Source organism: Taudactylus pleione, unplaced genomic scaffold (assembly GCF_031769625.1).
Source record: "Taudactylus pleione unplaced genomic scaffold, aTauple2 ptg000334l, whole genome shotgun sequence".
Taxonomy (NCBI): Eukaryota; Metazoa; Chordata; class Amphibia; order Anura; family Myobatrachidae; genus Taudactylus; species Taudactylus pleione.
The window spans coordinates 4,142,524-4,166,682 of NW_028284735.1; the positions used below are offsets into that span (position 1 = coordinate 4,142,524).

Below are 24,159 nucleotides of genomic sequence, written 5' to 3' on the forward strand. Positions count from 1 at the left end.
AACCACCCCTCTTAGAATTACCCCCTCCCCGGAGTCGGTAATTACCCCGCCCCGATCTTTGGGGAATGGAGGCACCTCCGAGGAGGACGATGGAGGGCCTTCCGGAGCTGGCGTTGTATCTTCCGGTATGTTTTTCTTTGCGTTTTTTTATCGACACAAACTGTTTGTATGTAATCATGTGTGGTTCCTTTTTTGGGGCTTTTTGGCTACACTGTTGGGGATTTTGCCGATTGCCTTTACCTGTTACTGCTGATTTCAACATACACATATCACACCTGTCGGAATTTGTACATTGGCCTTGTATTTTTGGCCTACCCCATTTTTGGTTGATGTGTTTTAATGGTGTAATTATGGTTTTTTTTATTGTTCTAATTTTTGATGGGTTTTGGTTTTGGCTTGTTTTTTAATGTTGTTTCAGTATTGTTTTATTAATCCCCACACTTTTCTCACCCACAGAGGAACAGAGGCGTCGTGCAGAATTATCCGCCTGTGTGGCCCGGATGCACCACAATATAATCGGTGTGCTGGTGGTCCTTGACCATATGTCGGTCCTCCTTAGGGATTAGTTTTTCTTTTTTTGGCCATTTTATAAATAAAGTGTTATTTTCTAAGTAACGTTCTGGCTCCTTCGTTTTTTCTAAATCACAGATTGTTTACCCTGACATAAGTAGACTGTTCCTGCAAGGATTACCATTTTTTGACACTAAGATTGTGTGTTGTATTTTTATGTAAAACAGCCACAAGAAACACATAACAGTAACAATCTCTTTCCCTTTTTTGGTGTAGTCACAATTAGATATTACTACATTTTACAGGTTCCTAGTTGGGGTGCAAGCTGCTTAGGCCAATCTTACGAAGCCAAATGATTGTACAGGCTTCCTTTGGGTGTTGGTTTGGACCCTGAAAACATATTACATTTTAGCTCAACTGGCGTCAGTACTGGATTACCCCTTAGTCAAATGTAACGTGTGTGAACCTGGTTACACTTGCTTGTAACGTTCCAAAAAAGGTACAACATTTCACTCTCAAAACATTTATTCACAACATAACTGAAAAATCAAAGTGGTCACTCACAAACTAAACACACAGTGATAATCACAAATACAACACATACCAACAAAATCAAATAAAAAAACAACAAATCAAGAACTGGTTGACGAAGGACCATGCCAACATGATTCCACAAATATGGCGTTGCAATATGGGTTCCATAATATATCCCCAAAATGTCCACATACAGGTTTTGTAAGGGTAGCAGGAAGTAGTCATCGTTGGAGTGCCAAAGATTATGTGAAAAAACAGAAGATGGAGAAAATAAAAATAAATAATTAGATGTTCTCAAACAAACCCTACCACATTAGGGATAAACACTGTTGTTTTGTCAATAATTACCTAAAAAATCTGGCCACCACATCATCACGTATGGCCCCCCCCACATACTGACCTCCGACCAACCTCGGGGGGGCCATCCTCAGGTAAGGCATCCTCTGGCTGCATTGGGACACCACTCCTTATGGCGATGTTGTGAAATATCCCACACAGGACCACAATTTTCGAAACCATATCCGGCAAATACATGAGCTCGCCACCAGAGCGGTGGAGGCATCTGAATCGGCCTTTTAAAAGGTTGATACAGTGCTCCACCACTTGCCTGGTGGCTGTAAGTGCAGAATTATACTCACTTTGTGGCTCTGGTGTGGGAGCCAAATAAGGAATGAGCAGCCAGGGCATGCAAGGGTAGCCACTGTCTCCTGTGAAAAAGAATAGTCAACATCAGGATCACTCTGTATGAAGCTTAACATTGTTATGTACTAAAGGTCTCCACTTACCCAGAAGCCACGCATCACCAGCTTGTAGGTTGGTTAATTTGTGCCATATCCCTGATTGTCGGATGACGAAAGAGTCATGTGCACTTCCTGGTATTTTGCATTCAGGGATAGGATCTGGAGGGAGGCATCACATACCACCATTACATTGAGGGAGTGATAGTGTTTCCGGTTTCTAAAGATTGCCTCCAGCCGTGCTGGAGGCTGAAGTGGTATGTGAGTACCATCCACAACCCCTATGATGTGTGGGAAGCCAGCTATTTGGTAAAAATTGGCCTGGGCCACACTAAGGGCACCCATATCCAAAGGCATTTGAATAAAATGATGGAGGTGCTTGAAAAGGGCCTCCATCACTGCCCTCAGGATCCGGGAAAAGGAGGATTGTGATATGCCCGCCACTATTCCCACCGTTGTTTGGAACGATCCTGAGGCACAGAAATGTAACACCACCATAAATTGCGTAAGTGGTGGTATTGCTGTAGGACTGTCAATTTGCCGCTCAAGATCACTCTCTATTAATGAGAGAGTGTCTGTGATGATTTTGGGAGGAAGACGGTAGCGTCTTAAAACCTCATCATCGGGCATTCCAAAAAGGGTGACACATGTTTGAAATATCTGGGGCCTTGCACGCCTATGATGCCTACGCCTGGGACGAGTTTGAGGTTGGTCGGCTTCCGGGAGCAGGGCCAGAACAATCCGACCCATATCAACCTGAAATGGCAAGATTGGAATGTCAGGCTTTTTAACCCCCCCAAAAATAAAAAAATTTGACTTAGCTTGAAGATACCATCCATTGATGCTTACATGCCGGGGTATTGTCATAATATGTGTAAACTGGAAATAATCACAACATAAATATACATCATTTTATGCTGGCCATTTCTGTTTCTAAAATTTAAGCAAGACAAAACATAAAAGGGGAGACACACACATTTGGCCAAAGAGCAAAACGACGTTGCGCACACTACGTCAAATTGAGGCCAAATGTAAGCAACAAATGCTACCGAGAAAACACAAACAATTTTAAGGGATGAATAAGCATTTCACAAAGCGCTCATTAGTTCGCAAATACAAGTCACAATAGTAAGTAGTAAAAATGCGCTAATTAGTTCGCAAATACAAGTCACAATAGTAAGTAGTAAAAATGCGCTAATTAGTTCGCAAATACAAGTCACAATAGTAAGTAGTAAAAATGCGCTAATTAGTTCGCAAATACAAGTCACAATAATAAGTAGTAAAAATGCGCTAATTAGTTTGCAAATACAAGTCACAATAGTAAGTAGTAAAAATGCGCTAATCAGTTCGCAAATACAAGTTATAAAAACGCACCTAAAAAAAAATAAAAAAAAAATAAAAATTTCGGATTTGGAAAATCAAAGGTTACATGTGTAAGGCCAACCAAAGTTGCGGAAAGACAAACAAGAACATTTACAAATCAATTTAACAAATGAACTTACCAAGAGATAATATATAAGAATCCGGATCAAAAGGTCTTTGGGGCAGAGCCAAAAAAAAACCTAAGAGAGATGAAATGACACCAAAAAACAGTTAGAAAAATCATAAACAGAAGGAGACACAAATTGAACCAAAGTTTGACTTCCCAAAACTTACCAAAACTGGAAACGGCCAAAAAAAGTAGAAAAGAAAAAAAGCGAACGGAACTAAAAAAACGAATATATCCAAAAGAAAAACTTCCAAAAACTCCTACACCAGCCAACAATCAACTCCAACCAACGTAACCTCCAACATTCCAAAAACGCCACCTCGACTCGAGATGGCCCAAGCCATAAATAGTGTTTAGTTTCCCGCACAAATTAAGGAGGGATCATAGGAACGCACAATCAATGATGCGGCCGAAAAATAAGGTCGCATGTATAAATACATCACGAGCCAAAACAAACATTCTGGTGTATTTCTTGTTTGGAGCTCAGACATGGCTACAGACCAGGGAAACAATGGACAACAGTCTGGCGGTAAGTATTTCAGGCATTTTGACTCAATGATTAATTAGAAACATAATATTGTGCAAGTTGTGAAGTTGCCAGTTCTCCAAAATTACACAAATAGGTGAGGAGGATGACAAGGAAGTGGCTGCTGGGCCCAGTATTCCGGGCAAAGCAGGGAAAAAGAAAAGGCAGCCACAATTCACAAGAAAGGAGATGGAGGTTTTGATTCAGAAGTATGTGGACATCCTGCCACAGGCAGACAGGAATATGAGTGCAAGCCAGAAGTGGAGAATGTGGGAAGAGGTAGCCGTGGATGTCAATAGGGTGGGTGATTATGTCCGTCTAGCCCGGGATGTCAAACGGCGGTAAGTAAACACTTGCCCCCCCTAAAACCAAAACCCATTTTAAACAAAAGGATAATGGTTCCAATTTCATCCCACAGATGGGCCGACTTCAAATATCGCCTGAAGCAAAAACTGGCGGACAGGGCTAGGCATGCAAGGGGGACAGGTGGGGGTCCCACCCCTGTGTCATTGGAGTTGACTGATTTAGAAGAGCTGGCACAGGGGTGTGTGCAGCCTGTGGAGGTGTTTGGCGTGTCCAACATGGATACGGACATGCCAGACTTTGCGGCTCCTCATGTTGTCCCAGGTAAATATTGTGAGGTCACCAACTCTGAAATGTTATTGTGCCAATATGTAGATTCTAATGTGAGTCTTTTCTCATTTTTCCAACAGAGACACAGGCGGATGAGTCTGCTCCAGAGGGGAGCCTTGGCCGCAGAATTTCTGCTGGCTCTGCAGGGGAGGAACCAGTACATCCGGCTGAGGACCCTGCAGAAGCCAGTCCAGGGCAATCCCCCTCGCAGGCAGTGTCCCTCCTCACAGAACTCAATTTTAAATCGGATTTCCATACGGAGATTCTGCAGAGGATGGACGCCAGTCTGGTATGGGTGGCTGAGGCCCTGGAGCAAAATGCTGCGGCCAATGTGACCATTAGTCAGGCCCTGGCGGAAAATACCAGGGCCAACATCCGCATCGCCACTGCCCTGGAACAGCTCGTTCGCCAGCACATGGTGGAGCCGACCTGCCTTCCTGCCGGAACATCAGGATCCTCCACCTCTGGCACAACATCAGCCAATCCTCCAAATGTGCCTAGCCCTGTGCCTAGTCCAGAGGCCACAACATCTGCCTCTGGACAGGCCAGCCCGATAACATCCCGGACCCGGTCTGGCGCCCTCCCTCCCCCAGCCAAACGGGCGAAAAAATGGTGACAGCATTGGCTACTTTTCCCACACTCCTTCTGTGCTTGCCTCATATTCCTTTCTGGCCAAAACTTCCCTCTCCTTTCTTGTGAATTGTTTTTAATTTTTGCATTTACATTTACCAAAAAATTATTGTTTGCACAATTAATAAATATTGTGGAATGAACACTGCCAAAAATGTTTTGGTTAAATATGTGCATTTTTTGGGGGGGGGATACCAATAAATTTACATCAAATGTACGACTTTGTATTCTGACATTATTGTAAAAATGGGTTACATTTAATCCGGGCCCACAAGCCAACAACGTTCAACCTAAAAAATTACACATTGGAAAAAAAGGGCTCGTTAAGGAACTTTTAAAACATTACCTAAGGAGGAAAAATCACCTTGCAAACACAAAATGTGGCACCAAACCTAAACATGATGACATTATTGTTACAATAGTCCAAAAACAACACATTGCGGCCAAAATACACCCCCACAAATGTACGCTAATTGATTGTGTAATCCAGACATTAGCAGCTATGATTTCCACCTGCGTTCGGTTTTGTGCTATCCAAAAAAACTGCTTTCCAAACACATACCAAGCCGGTTTTCAATCCAACACTAATTGATTTTCTGACAAGCCGTGATTAATCGATGCAACATCATGGAGTGCCGGGACGGAGGAGAAGGCCATCGCCACTGTGGTCGAGTTATCCAGCCCCTAAGCTGTGCGAGCATTTTTAACGGAAAGAGGATCATCCAGTGACGTATGAGTTGGTACGAACACATTTGACGTTCGCATTTGTTAATGTATGTACGCCCAAAAAACGCCTCGCCACGCCTGCGTTTTTCCATCTCCTCCCCCGTCAACACCCAAAAACGCCCTGTTCTGTCAATCACATTTGACATGTCACTTCCTGTACACTATTTGACGAACGAGACAAAAAAAGCTCGCAATCTGCCGTACGCACATGCGCAGTGTAAAACCGACGCATGCGCGGTTAGGCAACATCGGAACGCAACAAGCGTACTGCTGTTAACGAGCGACTCTGAATCAGGGCCTAAGATTTTACTCAAAATAAGAAGACCAAATATAGGCACACGGTGTATTTTAATGTACACATTTACACTTATTTGCACTTTTTCACTTAATATGTCACATATATTTTGCTATTTTAATTCAAACCTACTCTAAATACAAACATTTTAATCATAATATAATAATAGTTATATTTTATAACACAGCTGTGCACCATATACAGATCCTTCTCTCTTGTTCCTACTTGTATCATATTATCTGTGGCAGCACCCCCTGGTACATATAAATATCTATATAAATTTAAGTTGATAAATAGGGATTTCCTTTGTAATATTTACCCATACAGTAGTTCCTGTGCAATAGATTTCTCTATGATAGTTACATATTACAATAATCAAACATAGTTTTACATATACTATGTTACATTTAAGGTGCATACACATGGTCAGATTTGTCAGATGAACGATCTGAATGATTTGATGAACGATTTGAACTACGAACGATTTTTGACTGCATTAAAATGAATGTAATCGTCCAAATCTGACTGTAGACACATCATATATGTGACAGATATCGTTATCTGACAAGCAGGAATGTGCATCATTCATCGTTCATCTGACAAACATGTCAGATATGTCAGATTTTCCTTCAAATATGAATGATTGAACGATTAAAATAGTTATCGTTCAGATCTGAAGAAAAATCTGACCGTGTGTATGCACCATTAGAGTGACTCAAGATAGATATACATTTCCATGTTATTATATTGCATCTTACTTTTATTGAGAGCAATATTATACAAATGAATATATATATAAAATATATATATATCTGCATTCCTATATTTTAGTGTGAATCAAACTATAAAATAAATAGAATCAGGTGACCCTCATTACCCAATCCAACTACCGATAGTATAGATCAGTGGTTCTCAGGTCACAGGTCATGTTTTGCAGGTCATCCAGCAGGTGCACAGGTGTATTCATTACTCACCTACATTTTAAAAGATCCACAGATGGAGCTAATTATTTCACTTGTGATTCTGTGAGGAGACATGGAAAACATGCACTGTTTGGGGTCCTGAGGGCCGACTTTGAGAACCTGTGGTATAGATAATACAAGATACCAAAAAATAATAAAACCACTATTTTGACCTATATGGCCATATGAATTGGATAAATTCCTCAACTACATTAATGTGTGGCATTCCAACCTACATCCATAAACCATTCGACTTGCCAAAGCAGTCCAGATGTATTATATGATAACTACAAAGCATATGAAATGCTGGCAAAAAGATCCTCCCCATTAAAGACCCAGATAGACCTCCGAACTAATGTTTTGTACACATGCAGCGATTTTTTGGATGATGGAACGATAACAATATTGTTATCGTTTAGTTGTCCAAAATATCGTTCAGTTTTTGCCCCAAAATGATGAATGATAATGACCAATGCGCGTTCCCATCCTCTCGACCAACCTGATGACATTGTCAGGCTGAACATGTTTGGGGATGAGGGAGGGTGGCCAGAACTGAATTAAATCGTTCTTGACTTCATTCAATGTTTGTGCTCAGTGTCGTTAACGACACTGAGCACACCCCTGCCATGGTCACATGGGACAAAGTCGTTTATGGAGCGAATCGTCCCGTGTGTATGCACCTTTAGACTCGCTGGATTCACAGTAGATGTTCCCTCATTCTCATCTTAAGCTTGCGAGTAGTTTTGCCAACATACTGGAGTCTTTCTATATTGGATAAATGTGATTAATTATAAGTGTAAATGTGATTATATGTACTGACCGATTCCATTTTTATAAAGATTATTAATATTATATAGGTGGTGTCTTGAGAATTTTTTCTGCCATTTCAGGAACTACATAGTATATTATTTATTTATTAGTGCATCACCATTGTCTTATTGTGGTATATATATATATATATATATATATATATATAATATTATATATATAGTGCATCAGCTCCCTATTATCTGCATCTACCTTAGACTGGGGAAAGATCGGATCCCATCCTAACATCTTACAAGGAATTTGTCATGGCAATCCACCAAATCTTCAAGATCTGGGAGAGTGTCATCTGCATCTTCAGACCTTCTACAGCTACCCAGTGTTCAATTCTATAGGCCAGTATCTGGTGCAGTTTCAAATACTGGCATCAGATCTCTCTTGGAATGAGTATGCAATCTATGCAGCCTTCTGGAACAGCTTACTGGACCAAATTAAAGATGTTCTCCCAAACAGGTTAGAAGTGGTTACGTATTAAAGAAAATGCCATTGAGAGAAGATTAATTCACCCTAAACCTCGAGTGACAATCTTGTCTCAGTCAGTTTCTCCTCCCAAAGAGAAACCAATGCAAATGAACCACTCTCGACTATCACAGGAAAAGGAGACAGTCTGAGAATCTGTCTATACTTGTGTTGTCCCCTCTCATCAGCTCAACAATTGTCCCAAGCATCAGGGAAACCCCTGCTCCTAACTCGGCAAGGAGAGACTAAGTTAGGAGTAGTTCATTCCTCAGTTTCTTCTCAGTTTCTCTTCATGTGGCCAAGCACTTCAAGCAAGTCTCTGCACTATTGGATTCAGGCGCAGCTGGTAACTTCATCACATCTGAATTGGTAAAGCAATGGGCATTACCAATAGAGAGTCTGCTTCATCCTATCTAGCTGCACCCTAGGGGGGTACAATTACCCTTCAGACTCGACCTCTGCGAGTCAAGATTGGTGCTCTGCACTCTGAAATTTAAAGTTTTCTTATCATACCCAAAACTGATGTTTTCTATAAAGCTGGTGCTGATATTCTTACATGAATGGGATTGTCCATTTGAATTAATTGCTGGGAAATTTCCTCCCAGAGGGTGAAGTTATCCACTATTGCAGAAACAAAGGCCATGACTGACTATATCCAAGAGAATTTTGAAAAAGGGTTTGTCCACCCTTCCACCTCTTCCACTGGTGCGGACTTCTTTTTCGTCAAAAAAAGGGGGAGGTCTGCGTCTCTGCATCAACTACAAGGGACTGAATGACATCAATATTAAAAACAGCTCCGTCTGATCACAGAACATTTTGACTGAGTCAGTGGAGCAACGATCTTCACCAAATTGGATTTGTGAGGAGCATATAATCTCATACAGATTCGGGAAGGAGAAGGAGAAGACCATATTTAACACCCGAGATGGTCATTATGAGTATCTCTTTATGCTCTTCAGTCTCAGCAATGCTCCTGCAGTATTCTAGCACTATGTCAATGAGATCTACCGCGACAACATGTTGTCTTTCTTGACGATATTCTCATAATCGCCAATGACCTGGAAGAACTTTGCTGGCAAGTAAAGGAGGTGCTGACATGTCTTCATTCCAATAGTCTCTACTGCAAGCTGGATAAGTGTGTCTTCGAGGTCAAGTCTATTCCCTTCCTGGGATATATAATTTCAGGTTGCAAATTACTATTGCAAATTCATAAAGAACTTTTCTATTGCCGCTCCCACCCAGAAAGCTGCCAATCCATCTCGATGGTCAGAGGAAGCAAAGGAAGCCTTCCAAAACTGAAACCGAAGTTAATTTCAGATCCAGTTTGTCACAATCCGCACATGAGGTTCCTCAGGTGAGCAAAAAAGCCAGGGGGCTAGGGTGGCCAGGGAACCCTAGATAAGTGACAGTGACTAGGTCTCCCTACAGTATTGTGGCCAAACCCAGAGGCGCGGAGTCTAACTCACTTGGTGGTCTTCACCACTGACTCCTCCATTTTGGATATGGGTTTTACTGCACCAAGTGAGCAGGTCGCTGCCCTCTGGACAGGTAGACCTGGTGGCAGGAAGACCTGGAAACTATATTTGAGAGTTACCACTGAGAACCCTAGAAATGCATTAAAACTAGAAATTAGATGTTTACTGGAGATGATCAAGCTGCAGCCTTGCTCCGAGGAGCACTGGGAATGTAGGCACAGGGGTGTACTGAGGATTGTAAGAGATCCAGTCACAGACTTGCACTGAAGAACACAGGAAGCTGTAACAGAGGAATGCACTGAGAATTTGTTAGGGATCCAGTCACAGGTTTGCTTTGTAGAACACAGGAAAGTGTAACACAGGAATGCACTGACAATTTAAGGCTCTAGTCGCAGGCTTTCTCTGAAGAACACAGGAATGCACTGAGAATTTGTTAGGGATCCAGTCACAGGTTTGCTTTGAAGAACTCAGGAAAGTGTAAAACAGGAATGCACTGAGAATTGTTATGGATCCAGTCGCAGATTTGCTCTGAAGAACATAGGAAAGTGTAAAACAGGAATGCACTGAGAATTGTTATGGATCCAGTCGCAGATTTACTCTGAAGAACATAGGAAAGTGTAACACAGGAATGCACTGAGAATTGTTATGGATCCAGTCACAGATTTGTTCTGAAGAACATAGGAAAGTGTAACACAGGAATGCACTGAGAATTGTTATGGATTCAAAAGAAAGATTTGCTCTGAAGAACACAGGAAAGGGTAACACAGGAATTCAACTGAGAGCTAAACAGTAATCAGCATGAAAGCTGACACCTGTAACACAGGGAGGCAGCTGGAGTATTTTATTTGTTTATACGTATCCTCCTCTCAGGACAACTGGGCTGAACTGCTTCCTTAGGTGGAATTTTGTTACAACAATCAGTACCATTCTTCATATGGTTCCTTGCCCATGGCCTCCAACCTTGAGTTCCTGAGTTTCAGCCACTTCCTGCCTCACAGGTTCCTGCTGCTGACCGCATCTTGCAGCACTTCTCCAAGATTTGGAAAGAGATCCACTCCTCCCTTGTGAAGGCTTCTGAGCGGTACAAGAAATTTGCTGACAGGAAGAGGAGAGCAGTTCCCAGTCTCAAAGAAGGTGATAGAGGTTGGCTCTCTACATGAAATCTGTGGTTAAGAGTGCCATCCATGAAAATTTGCGTCCTGCTACATTGGGCCATTCCCAATTGAGCAAGTAATCAATCCAGTTTCTTTCTAACTCAAGCTACCTCACTTTCTGAGGATATCAAATTCCTTCCATATTCCAGGTGATGCTAGCACTGATATTTAAATAGATTTGCTACTATGCACTAGCTTAATATACAGTAACTAATATTTTGCACATTCATTTTGTTTTCAAGGTCTAATGTCAGAGTGGAGATTCCAACAAACTTTCAGGACATCAATGTGTCTAACTGCAACAGTAAGTATGCTGTATTGTCTTCAAGCATGAGAAATAAAACATATAGACCAAGTCAAATGTTTTATAAACATTACAAACTATTTTAGCCTTTGACAATTCATAGCAAACTGTTCAGGTTTACAAATCATTAGACAGGTTTACAAATCATCGGACGTACAGTGTTTATTGGTGTTAAATTATTCTATCACTAGTTTGGTGTTCATTACATGATATTCTAGGATGGCTATGTCATTATAACATAATACTTTGTTTTTTAACTTGGAAATGGGTACAGGGGCTGACTGGCAACTTTAAGCCAGGGGGTGCAAGTGCATGCAAATAACCTTGGCTTCTCTACTTGTGTACAGCAATGGAAAAATTAGCATGAACCATACATACGCAAGTACAAGAGATGTAAATAATTTAAGGGCATCTCCATTTATGGATGAACTTGCATAACTGGGGTTTAATGGGCAGTCTCACGTAGATAAAGTTCAGTGATGGTGTGTTGTTGCTCCCACAAAAGAACGATGGCAGTTGTCTGACACCCACTCTCCAGGCAGAGAGCGGTGGCTGTGCTACTGATCCAAGTGCCCTTCTAGATGTTACAGCAGAGACGTGAGCTGGCTCATAACTAAAATGTTCTTTCAGCTTCTGTCTAAATTACTTCTATTCTTGAAGGGCTCTCTGTGAGTAGGGGCACTGGCTGCTGACACACCTTCTTATGGAATAGCCACACAGCAAATTACTGATGACAAAGGATCTGTTACAACTAGCCAGTGAATCAGTGTGCGCACTGCAGTTAAATGCCAGCTTTCGCTGACTGCTTAACACTGGATAGGGCTCCTGGTGTTTGTAGTGCTGTGCTTATTAAAAAGAGCACCTGGACATTGTTTGCATCAATATTTGCTCTTGGTAAGTGCTAAAGACAAATTAACAGCGCAAACAATTGCAACAATTTATTGTGAAATTATAACTGCATATCTGCCACTTTACATGAACGATATTGCAAGAATCGATACAAAGATATGTAGTTGTCTTCCAAAGTTTATTGTGCAATACCCACCTGTCATGTTTGCTCCTCTGGATCAGATTACCTTGCTCATGTGGCATCCTGGCATGCCCTATGGTCCTCTGTGCATGCCATGTCTTCTAAATATTCCTGTGTATGTCATTCCCTGCATTGCCTCTGCTTCCAGTTAGACTGTGTTACTGGGCCCAACAGTATGGGCACAGGCATCTTGATTCTGGTCATGTGATCTTTCCTACACTGAACTCGTTCATGCAATTCTTCACATGCTCTTTGCACCCTATCTACTTCCAGGGTAGCCTATTTAAACCGTTCCAGTTCCCTCACTCATTGCCAGATCAACAAGTCATATTCCTAACTCCCTGGTTCCTGTGATCCTAGTAATCTAGTACTGCTGGATTTCAGCTTTACAAGCTACAGCTATTTAGTTCTTATGTATCGGCACTGTTGTTACCTTCAGTTGTCCAAGTTGCTATTTTTCCTAGTTACTCTTGTGTTCCTATTTAGCTGGGATTACATCCCACAGATCTGCTCAAGTCTCTCCATTATAGAGCTTCAGTGAGTTGCTAATTGAGCTGTCCACCTGCAAGGCTCAAGCTAATCATGCACCCTGCTGCCTTCTAGATCTTCAGAGTATTCACATGATTTACCCACGCTGCAGTATTCCTGCTTTCAGTTCTAAACTACTTTGCAGCACTACAGGTCCCAGCATGCCAGTTATACAAAACAATAGAGAAGTTTGTTGCTGATGCTAGTGGCTCCCAAAGGGGATCCATCCGTTATGGAGCATTTAACAGGCTGATTCAAATAGACTCTCCCAGCCTCTAACAACTGGGGGTCTCTGCCCTCCCGCCCCCTGCAACATCCTAACAGTTAATACATTTTGTTGCTTGAAGTCTCTGCGGCCCATATCTCGAGAATGCATGATGCGATCTCCCCACCGATATCACCGGAATACTGTGGAAAGAGTACGCATCAGTACAAAACCAAACATGGCTTTCTTAGCATGTATAAAACCTTAGTTATCAAATATCCTTATTTCACAGCAATTATACTAACTGAACAAACTTAAATCTTATACCTTAAAGCTAATGGAACCTTGTAAGAGAATATGTAATGTGTGAGTGTACGGGGTTTGATATGAAGACGCAAGTTAACTGGGGACAGATGCGTGCGCATTTAGCTACTAAACGGTGTTTTCATTCGGGGTCTTGTGCATTCGCTAATATGCGACTAGTTAACAGCGCTATTATGAGTATTATTGTGTATATGAGAAATGATGGAAGATGCAATCGCATGGTGCTAATAGTATTATCGCCACATGTATTAAAGTGTGAGTTCATCTAAAATGGCGCTTAGGCGGCCATTCGCAAAATGACATCTTGCGATTTCATTTCCAAGATGGCGTCTTGCGGCCAGTCGCAAGATGGCATCGCTGCGATTCAATTTTAAACTGAACTTGTCTCAGTCAATTACTCAGCTTCGACAGTCCACCCTTTGATAGCAAACAACATGCTATCACAATCTGCTATTAGAATTTAATTTAGGCTTACATTTACATATTATTTAGTGTTATTGTGGGATGGCACAAGGTGGTTCTTAATCAATCAATAATGTGTCTCTGGGTGGGGACATAAAACTACTATTGTACGCACACCGCAGATCTTGGAAGATCATGTGAAAGGTGTGGGAATGCACCAGTCTTATAAAAGCAGTCTTGAAGGGGAATTGAAACTTTACATTATCTGAGGTGTTCTAAAAAAAAATAACATTTCAATAATACATTCTATGCATGTCTAAATATAATACATCAAATGATGGTATTTCCTAGTTCAGGGTTGTAATGCAGGTGGTTCTTAATCAATCAATAATGTGTCTCTGGGTGGGGACATAAAACTACTATTGTACGCACACCGCAGATCTTGGAAGATCATGTGAAAGGTGTGGGAATGCACCAGTCTTATAAAAGCAGTCTTGAAGGGGAATTGAAACTTTACATTATCTGAGGTGTTCTAAAAAAAAATAACATTTCAATAATACATTCTATGCATGTCTAAATATAATACATCAAATGATGGTATTTCCTAGTTCAGGGTTGTAATGCAGTTCTATATTTACCTCGGTATTCATATTGTCATTACTGACCACCATCATAGTTTCGTTCTTACGTTTTACTCTATTTTTACATTTCCCAAACTTCAACACAATAGGAACACACCGGACGCATATGCCAATTATTATGATGACAATTAGTATAAGGGTCAAGAATTTGCCTATGCTGGTGATCACTTCCTGGACCCATTCCCCTAGACCTGAGAACCATTTTACTGGGTTCAGCCATGAAACCCATCTTTCTAACTTTTCCCCTACTTCAGCCACTGAAGTGTTATGGTTCTTACGAAATTCCCATTTTAGCTGCAGAATTTCATCCATCTTTCGGTCTATCACCTCCTTGGGGTCGCTAGTATCATTGGTGACATAGCTGCAACATTTTACTCCAAATTGGGTGGCCAAGGTTACGCAATACCCTCCAGTAACAGAAGTTAAATAATTCAACACTAGCATGTGTTGTACCAGTTCTTTCTTGTATGCTTGTAATTCTCTCCCTGTATACCTGAATGTGTCATCATACATCTCGGTGATATTATCTATCAATTTAGCAAGTTCCTGAATATATCTAAAATTTAATGTACCCCGAGCGATCCTGGTGGGATCCAATGCGACTAAAACTTGAAAGCCAGTTGTTTCACTGATTAACTGATTGGCTTTATGCACGTCACCAGGTATAATATTTCTTTTGCCTCTGTGTTCATATTGTGTGTGAAGGTATGGTGATGGTGTGTTTTTATGTATACCCAGCATTTCAACATGTGTCATAACTTCTGGTACTACTCTTCCCAGGTAACACAAACCTTTGGAACTCGGGGAGAGCCATTTATACGCTTTTATTCAACATATGAAATATACATTATCAGGGAGAACATAAGGAATGGTATGCATTATTATCATGAAGCACATTTCCCTTGCAAACAATCCTATTTCTGGATCTTCCATCTGGTACATGCAAGTTTCTGGCTGTATTATTTTAGCACAATAACCATTTGGCACCTTACCAATAATTTCTTTGGTGGAACTCAATGTATACCGATACCTAAAATGTTTCCCACCAGACTTAATGGAGCGTAACAGATCATGGTTTATGGACTCATTATCAGCACTTTGTGAGAAGGTCCTCGTCTGATTATTCCCCGTCACTTCCCAACTCCCGGGTTTATTGGGGTTGGTTATGTTTAAACACAAAAGTGATCTATCTACTTGGAATTGATAGAGTTTGAAATGAGGTGGTTTGGATGAGAGGAATTTTCCATCCAATGTTTTCCCTTTTTGTAATTCTAAAATTTCTGTGATATTCAGCGGAAATGGCACCAAACCTACATTATGCTGTCCCTGTGGCACATGTGAGCACACCCAGCAATCAGTTTGATTTAACACTTTGCCTACCATGCTATGATAATCCTCTAAAGGATACCCACCCCAGTACAGGCTATATTTAGGTTGGCACCATTGGATACAGTTCTCATCAACTAGGGACCCACAAAGCTCACAAATACAGGAATCTTCAGACGATAAACCTCCACACCATCCCAGAGTATCCAGAATGACAGCTCTCTTAACAATAACAGTACTAAGATTGTTCAGACACTCCCCTGATTGGCATTGCACTCCTCCTGACTCCACTTCATCAGCACTGCCATCAGCTCCCATTTCCTCGATCGGTCTCCCATCACAGAAACTGGATTTTCCCGAACCGACCAAGATGGTGAACACTCTAAAAGAGAATATGAAAATGAACACAGCAGGCCCGTCCATTGTCACAACAAGACCTGCAGATTTCTTTTAGTTCAGGTATCTCACTACAACCTTTTCAATCCTCCTGGAACAAGCTCGCGAGCGACAGGTCCACACTATCAGCCTTGTCTCCGACTTGTTTCTCCACTGGTTGAGTGACCTTTTTGCAGTGGGTTGAATGGACCCAGGTATCTTTCTCGGCAACCTTCAAAGATGTAGTACTCATCAGCAGCACCTGGTATGGACCTTCCCACCAATCAGTCAAACAACCTGAACGCAAGAAATTTCTGATCATTACATATTCTCCTGGTTCAACATCATGACAGTTAGTTTCAGGCATATCATTAGACAACAACTTCAGTTTCTGCTGCTGTTGCTTTAACTGCTTACTCATTGATATAAGATACTTTACAGTTACCTCGTTGTTACCCTTCAGGTCTTCCTGTGGACTTATAATCAAATGAACAATATTTCAAATGGGGACAGATTCAGAGGAGGTCTAGGAGTGGTCCTTATGCTATGTAGAACCAAAGGTAACGCTTCTGGCCATCCTAGTCCAGTCTCTGCCATGATTTTACTTAGCTTATTTTTAGTAGTCCCGTTCATCCTCTCTACCTTGGCACTGGCTTGCGGTCGGTAGGGGGTATGAAGTCGGCTATTAATACCCATCAACTTACACATATTTGGAAAAACATCACCTGTGAAATGAGTACCCCTATCACTCTCGATGATTTTAGGGATACCGTACCTGCATACAAATTCCTGAACTATTTTCTTGGCAGTAAATGCAGCAGTATTAGTGGCCACTGGGTAGGCCTCAACCCAGTTAGAAAATTCGTCTGTGCACACTAATACATACTTAAGGTTCCTGCAGGGTGGTAATTGGATGAAATCAATTTGTATCACCTGGAAAGGTCCATCAGTCGGTGGAATGTGGGACGGTTCGGTAGGGATCACTTTCCCTATGTTCTTTCTCAAGCAGGTCAGACAGGACATTGCTATCTTTTCTGCTTGTGAAGAAAAACCTGGTGCGCACCAGTATGCCCTCACCAACTTGCACATACCTTGTTTGCCAGGCTGGGGTAATATGCCTTGGGGGCTACTGGCTTACCTTGTCCATCCCTTCAGAGCCCGGAGGACTCTTGCCCAAATCCCTTGGACTTCCAGATGGATTTTTCCTGAGTTGAACACAAATTTTGCATCTCAATTAATTTCAGCATATCATTTGTTTGGAATGACATAATTTTTTCAGTTGGAGAAAACATTTTTAACCCTGCTGCCCATTTTGCAGCTTCATCTCCTCTGTTGTTGCCCAGTGACACCAGGTCATCCTCACATGTATGGGCTTTGCATTTAATTACTGCCACCACTTTGGGCAGTTGGATTGCTTCTAAAAGATGTTTTATGTGTCGGGAATGTGCAACTGGTGTGCCTGCTGCTGTCATAAAATTTCTCAGACGCCATAGAGCCCCAAAATCGTGTACCACCCCGAACGCATACCTCGAGTCAGTGGAAATGTTAGCATATTTGCCTGCTGCCAGTTCACACGCTCTAGTTAGTGCTACTAACTCTGCCACCTGGGCTGAGTGAGGAGGACCAAGAGGTTTAGCTTCTATGATGTCTGTGTCATTTACAACAGCATAACCTGTACATAATTCACCTGTGTCTGTTTGTCTATGACAACTCCCATCTGTATAAAAAGTCACATCCACATTCTCTAAAGGTGTGTCATGTATGTCAGGTCTAGCAGTAAAGATCTGGTTCAGATATGTCATACAATCGTGCGTGTCCTTATGTCTGCTGAACTCACCTCCCGCCAGCAACTCCTCTCCTTCCACCCTTTGTACATCATGTTGTACATATGGTAGATGTTGCTGGATTCAGCGTACTGCAACGTTTAACAGTAATATTTGCAGGAGCGATTAGAGCTAGTTCCCATTTGGTGAACCTAGCCGAGGGGACGTGTCTGGTTTGAGCTGAGTTCAACAGAGCAGATACAGCATGGGGAGTGTAGACAATCATATCATGACCCAATACTACGTCCTCACTTTTACTCACCAATAGAGCGGTAGCTGCTACACTTGTCAAACAGGTGGGGAGTGATCTTGCCACAGTGTCCAATTGGGCACTGTAGTATGCTACGGGCCTACTGGCATCACCATGTTTTTGTGTAAGGACACCTGCAGCACAACCATCAGCTTCCGTACAATACAAATCAAAAGGTTTTTCATAATCAGGTATTCCCAATGCAGGAGCTTTTGTCAGACTATCCTTAAGATTAAGGAAAGCCTGCTCTGATTCCTCTGTGTGTATGACATGATCGGGCTTTGAGGAAGAGACTAATTCCTGTAAAGGTAAGGCCAAAATAGAAATACCTGGGATCCACATTCTACAGTATCCACACATTCCCAAGAAGGTTGCTGTTGATTCTGCTGCAGTGTCATGTTTTGTATGGCCATGATTCTATCTGTTGTAAGATGTCGTAACCCCTGGGTTAGGCAGTGTCACAAATATTTTACTCTGGATTGGCATAGCTGTAGTTTGTCCTTAGCCACCTTGTGTCCTGTTTGCGAGAGATGAAGTAACAAAAGTTTAGTATCATTCAAACTTGACATAAACAAGTCAGAACATAGCAATAAATCGTCCACATATTGAATTAGAACAGATCCATTGGCAGGTTGAAAAGATTGTAAGCAGTCGTGCAATGCCTGGGAGAAGATACTGGGGCTGTCTATGAAACCTTGGGGTTACCGTGTCCATGTGTATTGTAAACCTCTGTATGTAAATGCGAATAGATACTGACAGTCAGGATGGAGAGGCACAGAGAAGAAAGCAGAACAGAGGTCAATGACAGTGAAATGGGTTGCATTTGGTGGGATCTGCATCAGAATGACAGCTGGATTTGGCACTACAGGGAATTGGCTCTCTACTACCTTATTAACACCTCTAAGGTCTTGTACCAGCCTATAACCCCTCCCACCACTCTTCACTGGAAAGATGGGACTGTTGGCTACACTAGCTGTACGAACTAAAATTCCCTGTTGCAATAATCACTCAATTTTTGGGAAAACCCCTAATTCTCCTTTTGGAGCTTGCCTACCTCTTTTTAAATTTACCATTACGGGGCTTACGTTTGCCATTAATCCAGTGTCCTGTCCATCTTTAGTCCAAAGGGAATCTGGAATTAGGGACAACATTTCATTTATCTGAGATGGATTTTCATTTAAACTTGTAGAGTGATACATTATCCTTTGGGGAGTGTTCAATATATCCCGCACCTCGTGTGCAACTCTCTCTGGGATATCTAAAAATACATCAGGGGTGCAATATATAACACATCCCATCTTACATAACAAGTCTCTGCCCAGCAGGTTAGTAGGAGCCACAGCAGCCAGGAGTAAAGAATGCCTGGTATGCAACGGCCCTATAGTAACCTCTGTGGACTTTGTTAAAGGATAATGTTCCACTTTACCTGTTACACCCATTGTTGGTACTGTCTCGTTGGTCACCTGTAAATTAACAGGAGATTTTATCACTGACCTGGTCGCCCCTGTGTCTACAAGAAAAGGATATTCAGTACCAGCTACATCAACCATCATGACCGGTTCTTCCCTAGTACTTCCCGTTAACCTGACTATCTGTAGACTACAGGTATGACCTGACCCCTAGCGTTGGCTACCATTCTCCAATAAAGCATTTACGGCCACAATTGGAGCTGGTGCCTGCTGGACATTTGCTGGCATCTGTGCATATCCCTTATGGGGATATCCAGGTCTTCCCTGATGTGGGATCCCTACTCCTTTTACTGTACAGTTTCTACTTAAATGTCCTGGTTGTTTACAGTTAAAACATGTTCGTGAATCGGGTGAAGACATGTGTTGTTGTGAAGTTTGAGCAGAGGGTAAAGGTGTTGGATATGGGTAAGGATAGGGAGGGTAAGGGTATTGTGGGGGATAAGAAGTTTGTGAGTAGTATGGGACCTGTGGTTGTGTCGGGTTAGTGGGATAGAGTTGTGTTTGTTGATGTGTGGGGTTAGTGAGGGCACATACTTCTTCAGGTGTGAGTGTGTGTGCAAGTGCAAGTGTGTCTGTTGGCTGTGATGTTACCGTCATTCCCTCCAGAGCTTGTATACTGACAGCCATAAGTTTTTCACTCTGGGCTTCTCTCTTCTTTGAGATGTTTTTATCATGTTCGATGGCGGTTTCTATGAGGGCATCTATTGTGAGTCCCCACCAGCCAGGCTGTGAGGTCTGAACCCGAATTTGTAAACTCCCTTTCAGACCATCCACGAGTACCATGACTATCATTCCCCTGTGGTGAGTGCTATCTTTAATATCCTCTATCCCAGTGTACTGGGTGATAGCCTGCAGAGCCCGATCGCAATAATCTTCTGCAGTTTCACTCTCCTTTTGCTTAATAGTGAAAATTCTGTTCCAGTTAACTACTACCGGAAAATATATGTTACAATGCGGGAAATGTTACCTTGGTTTACTTGGTCTGTTAAGGGAATGTCACCATCCAATACACAATCCGTGATAAATTTTGTCACGTCGGTATTGCGTGGTAGACAGGCCCTTAATACCACTCGCCAATCTTTATTAGTGGGCTCATGTGAACTACCCAAATTTCTCAAAAAGCTTTGACATTTGGTTAGTTCCTTTTTGGGATCGGGGAAATCATTTATGATGGAATTTAGTTCTGCTCTTGTCCAAGGACAATGCATTACTACTTCCCTCGTTGGCACTATGCTGTTCGCATCTGCATTTCCATTTGGAACGGTTATTGTCCGAATGGGATTCAGACCGGTAGCGCTGCTACCTTTGATCTGGTTACCTGGCTGGTGGTTTAGTCTGCTGCTGCTACGTATGGTATGAACAACTTCCTCTACAGGTGCAGAGGGCATTAACACTTCCCTTGCTGTTACCGATGGAGATGGCGGCACCACTCATGATTGTGGTGATGCAGCATCTATCATCTGCACAGCATGGGAAATGGCAGACATTACAATAGGCTCATCATCCACATCATGAACATTTTCTTTATAGTTGCTTAAGAGAGGGTACAAGTTGCTTGTTACATTTTTATGGGTATTTTTGGTAACTGTACTTGCACCTCCATCCAAATAAAGTGGGGGAGGTGAGCGTGAACTACTGGCAATACTCTCCACGACGTTACCTTGCCACACGGGTGCGCCATTTTGCGGCTCGCCCATATTGCAATTTAGCGTCGCGGATGTATTTTCTGCAATGTGCTCGCGACGCTAGCTTGCGTCGTTTGCACATTTTTAAGCCACGCATCCCCTTCATGCTGCCACAGTTTTAAACATTCATAATATTTAACCTTTTTCTCTCGGGAGTGCATCAGACTGATGTGATCCCGGACATTATCTAACACATTTTTATCAAAACTACCAATTCTGGGAAACGGTCTAACACTCTTCATCGTCATTTTAAACCATACATCACAATACCTTTTGCATAAGTACCGTACTTAGTATGCATAATACGTCGAGCCGATCTGATCAGCGCCTCCATTAGCAGCACATCATTGTCTAACATCTCTACTGTTTGCGCGGCTCCCATTCTGAGACAAAATCCTACGCTTTTCAATGAAGATTTAAACTGGTGAAAGACAATCAAGATACTTTCACTTACCTGTGGATGATTTAAGTCGGCGGCGCCCACACACCTGGATAAGATTTGAAAAAGGCAACTTCCACACCTGGATAAGATTTAGTAAGGCAACTTCCACACCTATGGAAGTTTATATGTCGGCCACTTCCATGCACCTCTCTACAACAAAGACAACATGTACACCTGCTACTGTGTATAGAACGGTAAAGCTGCTTACCGAGCGACTAGCACTTAGCCCTTAAAGGTCATACGGTACCTTTAATTGTAGGGAACAAGTTACCCCTACCAACAAAACACTCACTGTTACACACTTTTTCCTGCGCAGAAAAATACATGTTAACCCAGATATTGATAATAATTGAAAAATGTAAACCTCAACGGCTTTGTTCAAACACGTGGCAGCACAACCGGAAGTACGTATACGCTATTGTGCGACCAGTCGCATACACAATATTGCGACTACCACACAACCGTATGACAACCTTTAGCTGCGTACACAAAAGTGCATCTTTGCTGTGCGCAAACCTGCGACTTAGCCGCGTACTCAGTACTGCGGCACCCCTTTAAACGTAAGGTTCTATCAACAGAGGAAAACAAACTTTTTCCTCTCTTGTCCCTGGATTCTAGTCAGCTTCCTTGATTCACACGGAGCCGGATAGCGATCTTTCAGCACAAAGCGGTTGCAGGCAAACACTGCATGTGGCCACTCCACCCTTTGCTGAAATATCGATAGCCGTTTGTACTGTGTGAGCAGGTAAGTGACTTCACTACGAGCCCCCAACTAATGATACTGGATCAAAACCTCTATACACACCTTCCTATACCTTCTAATATCCTGCCTATACCTTCTAATATCCTGCCTATATCTTCTAAGGATGACGCTAATTTACGTACGCAGTCATACAGTAAATAAAGACTTAGACCTGGAATCTGTGGTTCCAAAGCACAAGTATTATTCAAGTAAAAGTACAGTCAGTTACACGCAATTGATCCAGACACAATTTAGGCGCAAAGGAATTATACAGACCCAAGTACAGTATACATACGCAGCGCTTCCGGTACCAGGTGTTAGGCATCAGCAAGAAACCCCTCATCTATCAGCATTCAGCACGAAGACTAAAAACCCAGTGTTGGAGCACACATTTATACCCCCCAGGGATAGACAAAACAATAGAGAAGTTTGTTGCTGATGCTATTGGCTCCCAAAGGGGATCTATCTGTTACGGAGCATTTAACAGGCTGATTCAAATAGACTCTCCCAGCCTCTAACAACTGGGGCTCTCTGCCCTCCCTCCCCCTGAAACATCCTAACAGTTAATACATTTTGTTGGTTGAAGTCTCTGCGGTCCATAACTCGAGAATGCATGATGCGATCTCCCCAACGATATCACCGGAATACTGTGGAAAGAGTACGCATCAGTACAAAACCAAACACGGCTTTCTTAGCATGTATAAAACCTTAGATATCAAATATCCTTATTTCACAATAGTTATACTAACTGAACAAACTTAAATCTTATCCCTTAAAGCTAATGGAACCTTGTAAGTGAATATGTAATGTGTGAGTGTACGGGGTTTGATATGAAAACGCTAGTTAACTGGGGACAGATGCGTGCGCATTTAGCTACTAAATGGTGTTTTCATTCGGGGTCTTGTGCATTCGCTAATATGCGACTAGTTAACAGCGCTATTATGCGTATTATTATGTATATGAGAAATGATGGAAGATGCAGTCGCATGGTGCTAATAGTATTATCGCCACATGTACTAAAGTGTGAGTTTATTTAAAATGGCGCTTAGGCGGCCATTCGCAAAATGGCATCTTGCGATCTCATTTCCAAGATGGCGTCTTGCGGCCAGTCGCAAGATGGCGTCGCTGCGATTCAATTTCAAACTGAACTTGTCTCAGCCAATTACTCAGCTTCGACACCGGGATCATCTGTCGGAGAGTCACGAAGAAATTGTAAAACAGCAAGAACCTTTCTGATATTAGTGATTGAGCTACGACCCCATATGAATCCGATCTGGTCAGGATGTATAATGGAGGGGAGTATAATTTTGAGTAAAGATTTTACAATCTACATTGAGTAGAGATATGGGCCTATAAGATGAAGGGAAAAGAAGATCTGTACCAGGTTTTGGTAATACTTTCACTATGGCTGAATTAAAATGTAGTGGAAGGGGTTTTCCGGTTTGTCAACGGTTGCACTATATGTGGGCAGAGTAGTTTGTAGAATTCCCCACTAAAACTGCCTGGACCCAGTGCCTTCAAGGGTTTAAGCGATTGTATAGCTCGGTCAACCTCACCAGTAGTGAATTTATTAGTTAAGCTCTCCATTTGTGCTAGGGAAATTTGTGGCAATGAAACTTCCTTCCAGAAGGATTGTTTCTGTAATTCAGATATGGGTT

General features: G+C 42.1%; 1 protein-coding gene across 4 annotated transcripts in view; it reads left to right on the forward strand.

Annotated features, from left to right (window-relative positions):
- Positions 1 to 24,159, forward strand: part of LOC148508931 (NXPE family member 4-like) — a 111,075-nt gene that overhangs the window by 29,691 nt on the left and 57,225 nt on the right. For all 4 annotated transcript variants that reach the window (XM_088443818.1, XM_088443819.1, XM_088443820.1 and 1 more), the window contains one exon: positions 11,198 to 11,259. In XM_088443818.1, the coding sequence (XP_088299944.1) occupies positions 11,198 to 11,259 (62 nt within the window). The remainder of the gene's footprint in view (positions 1 to 11,197; positions 11,260 to 24,159) is intronic.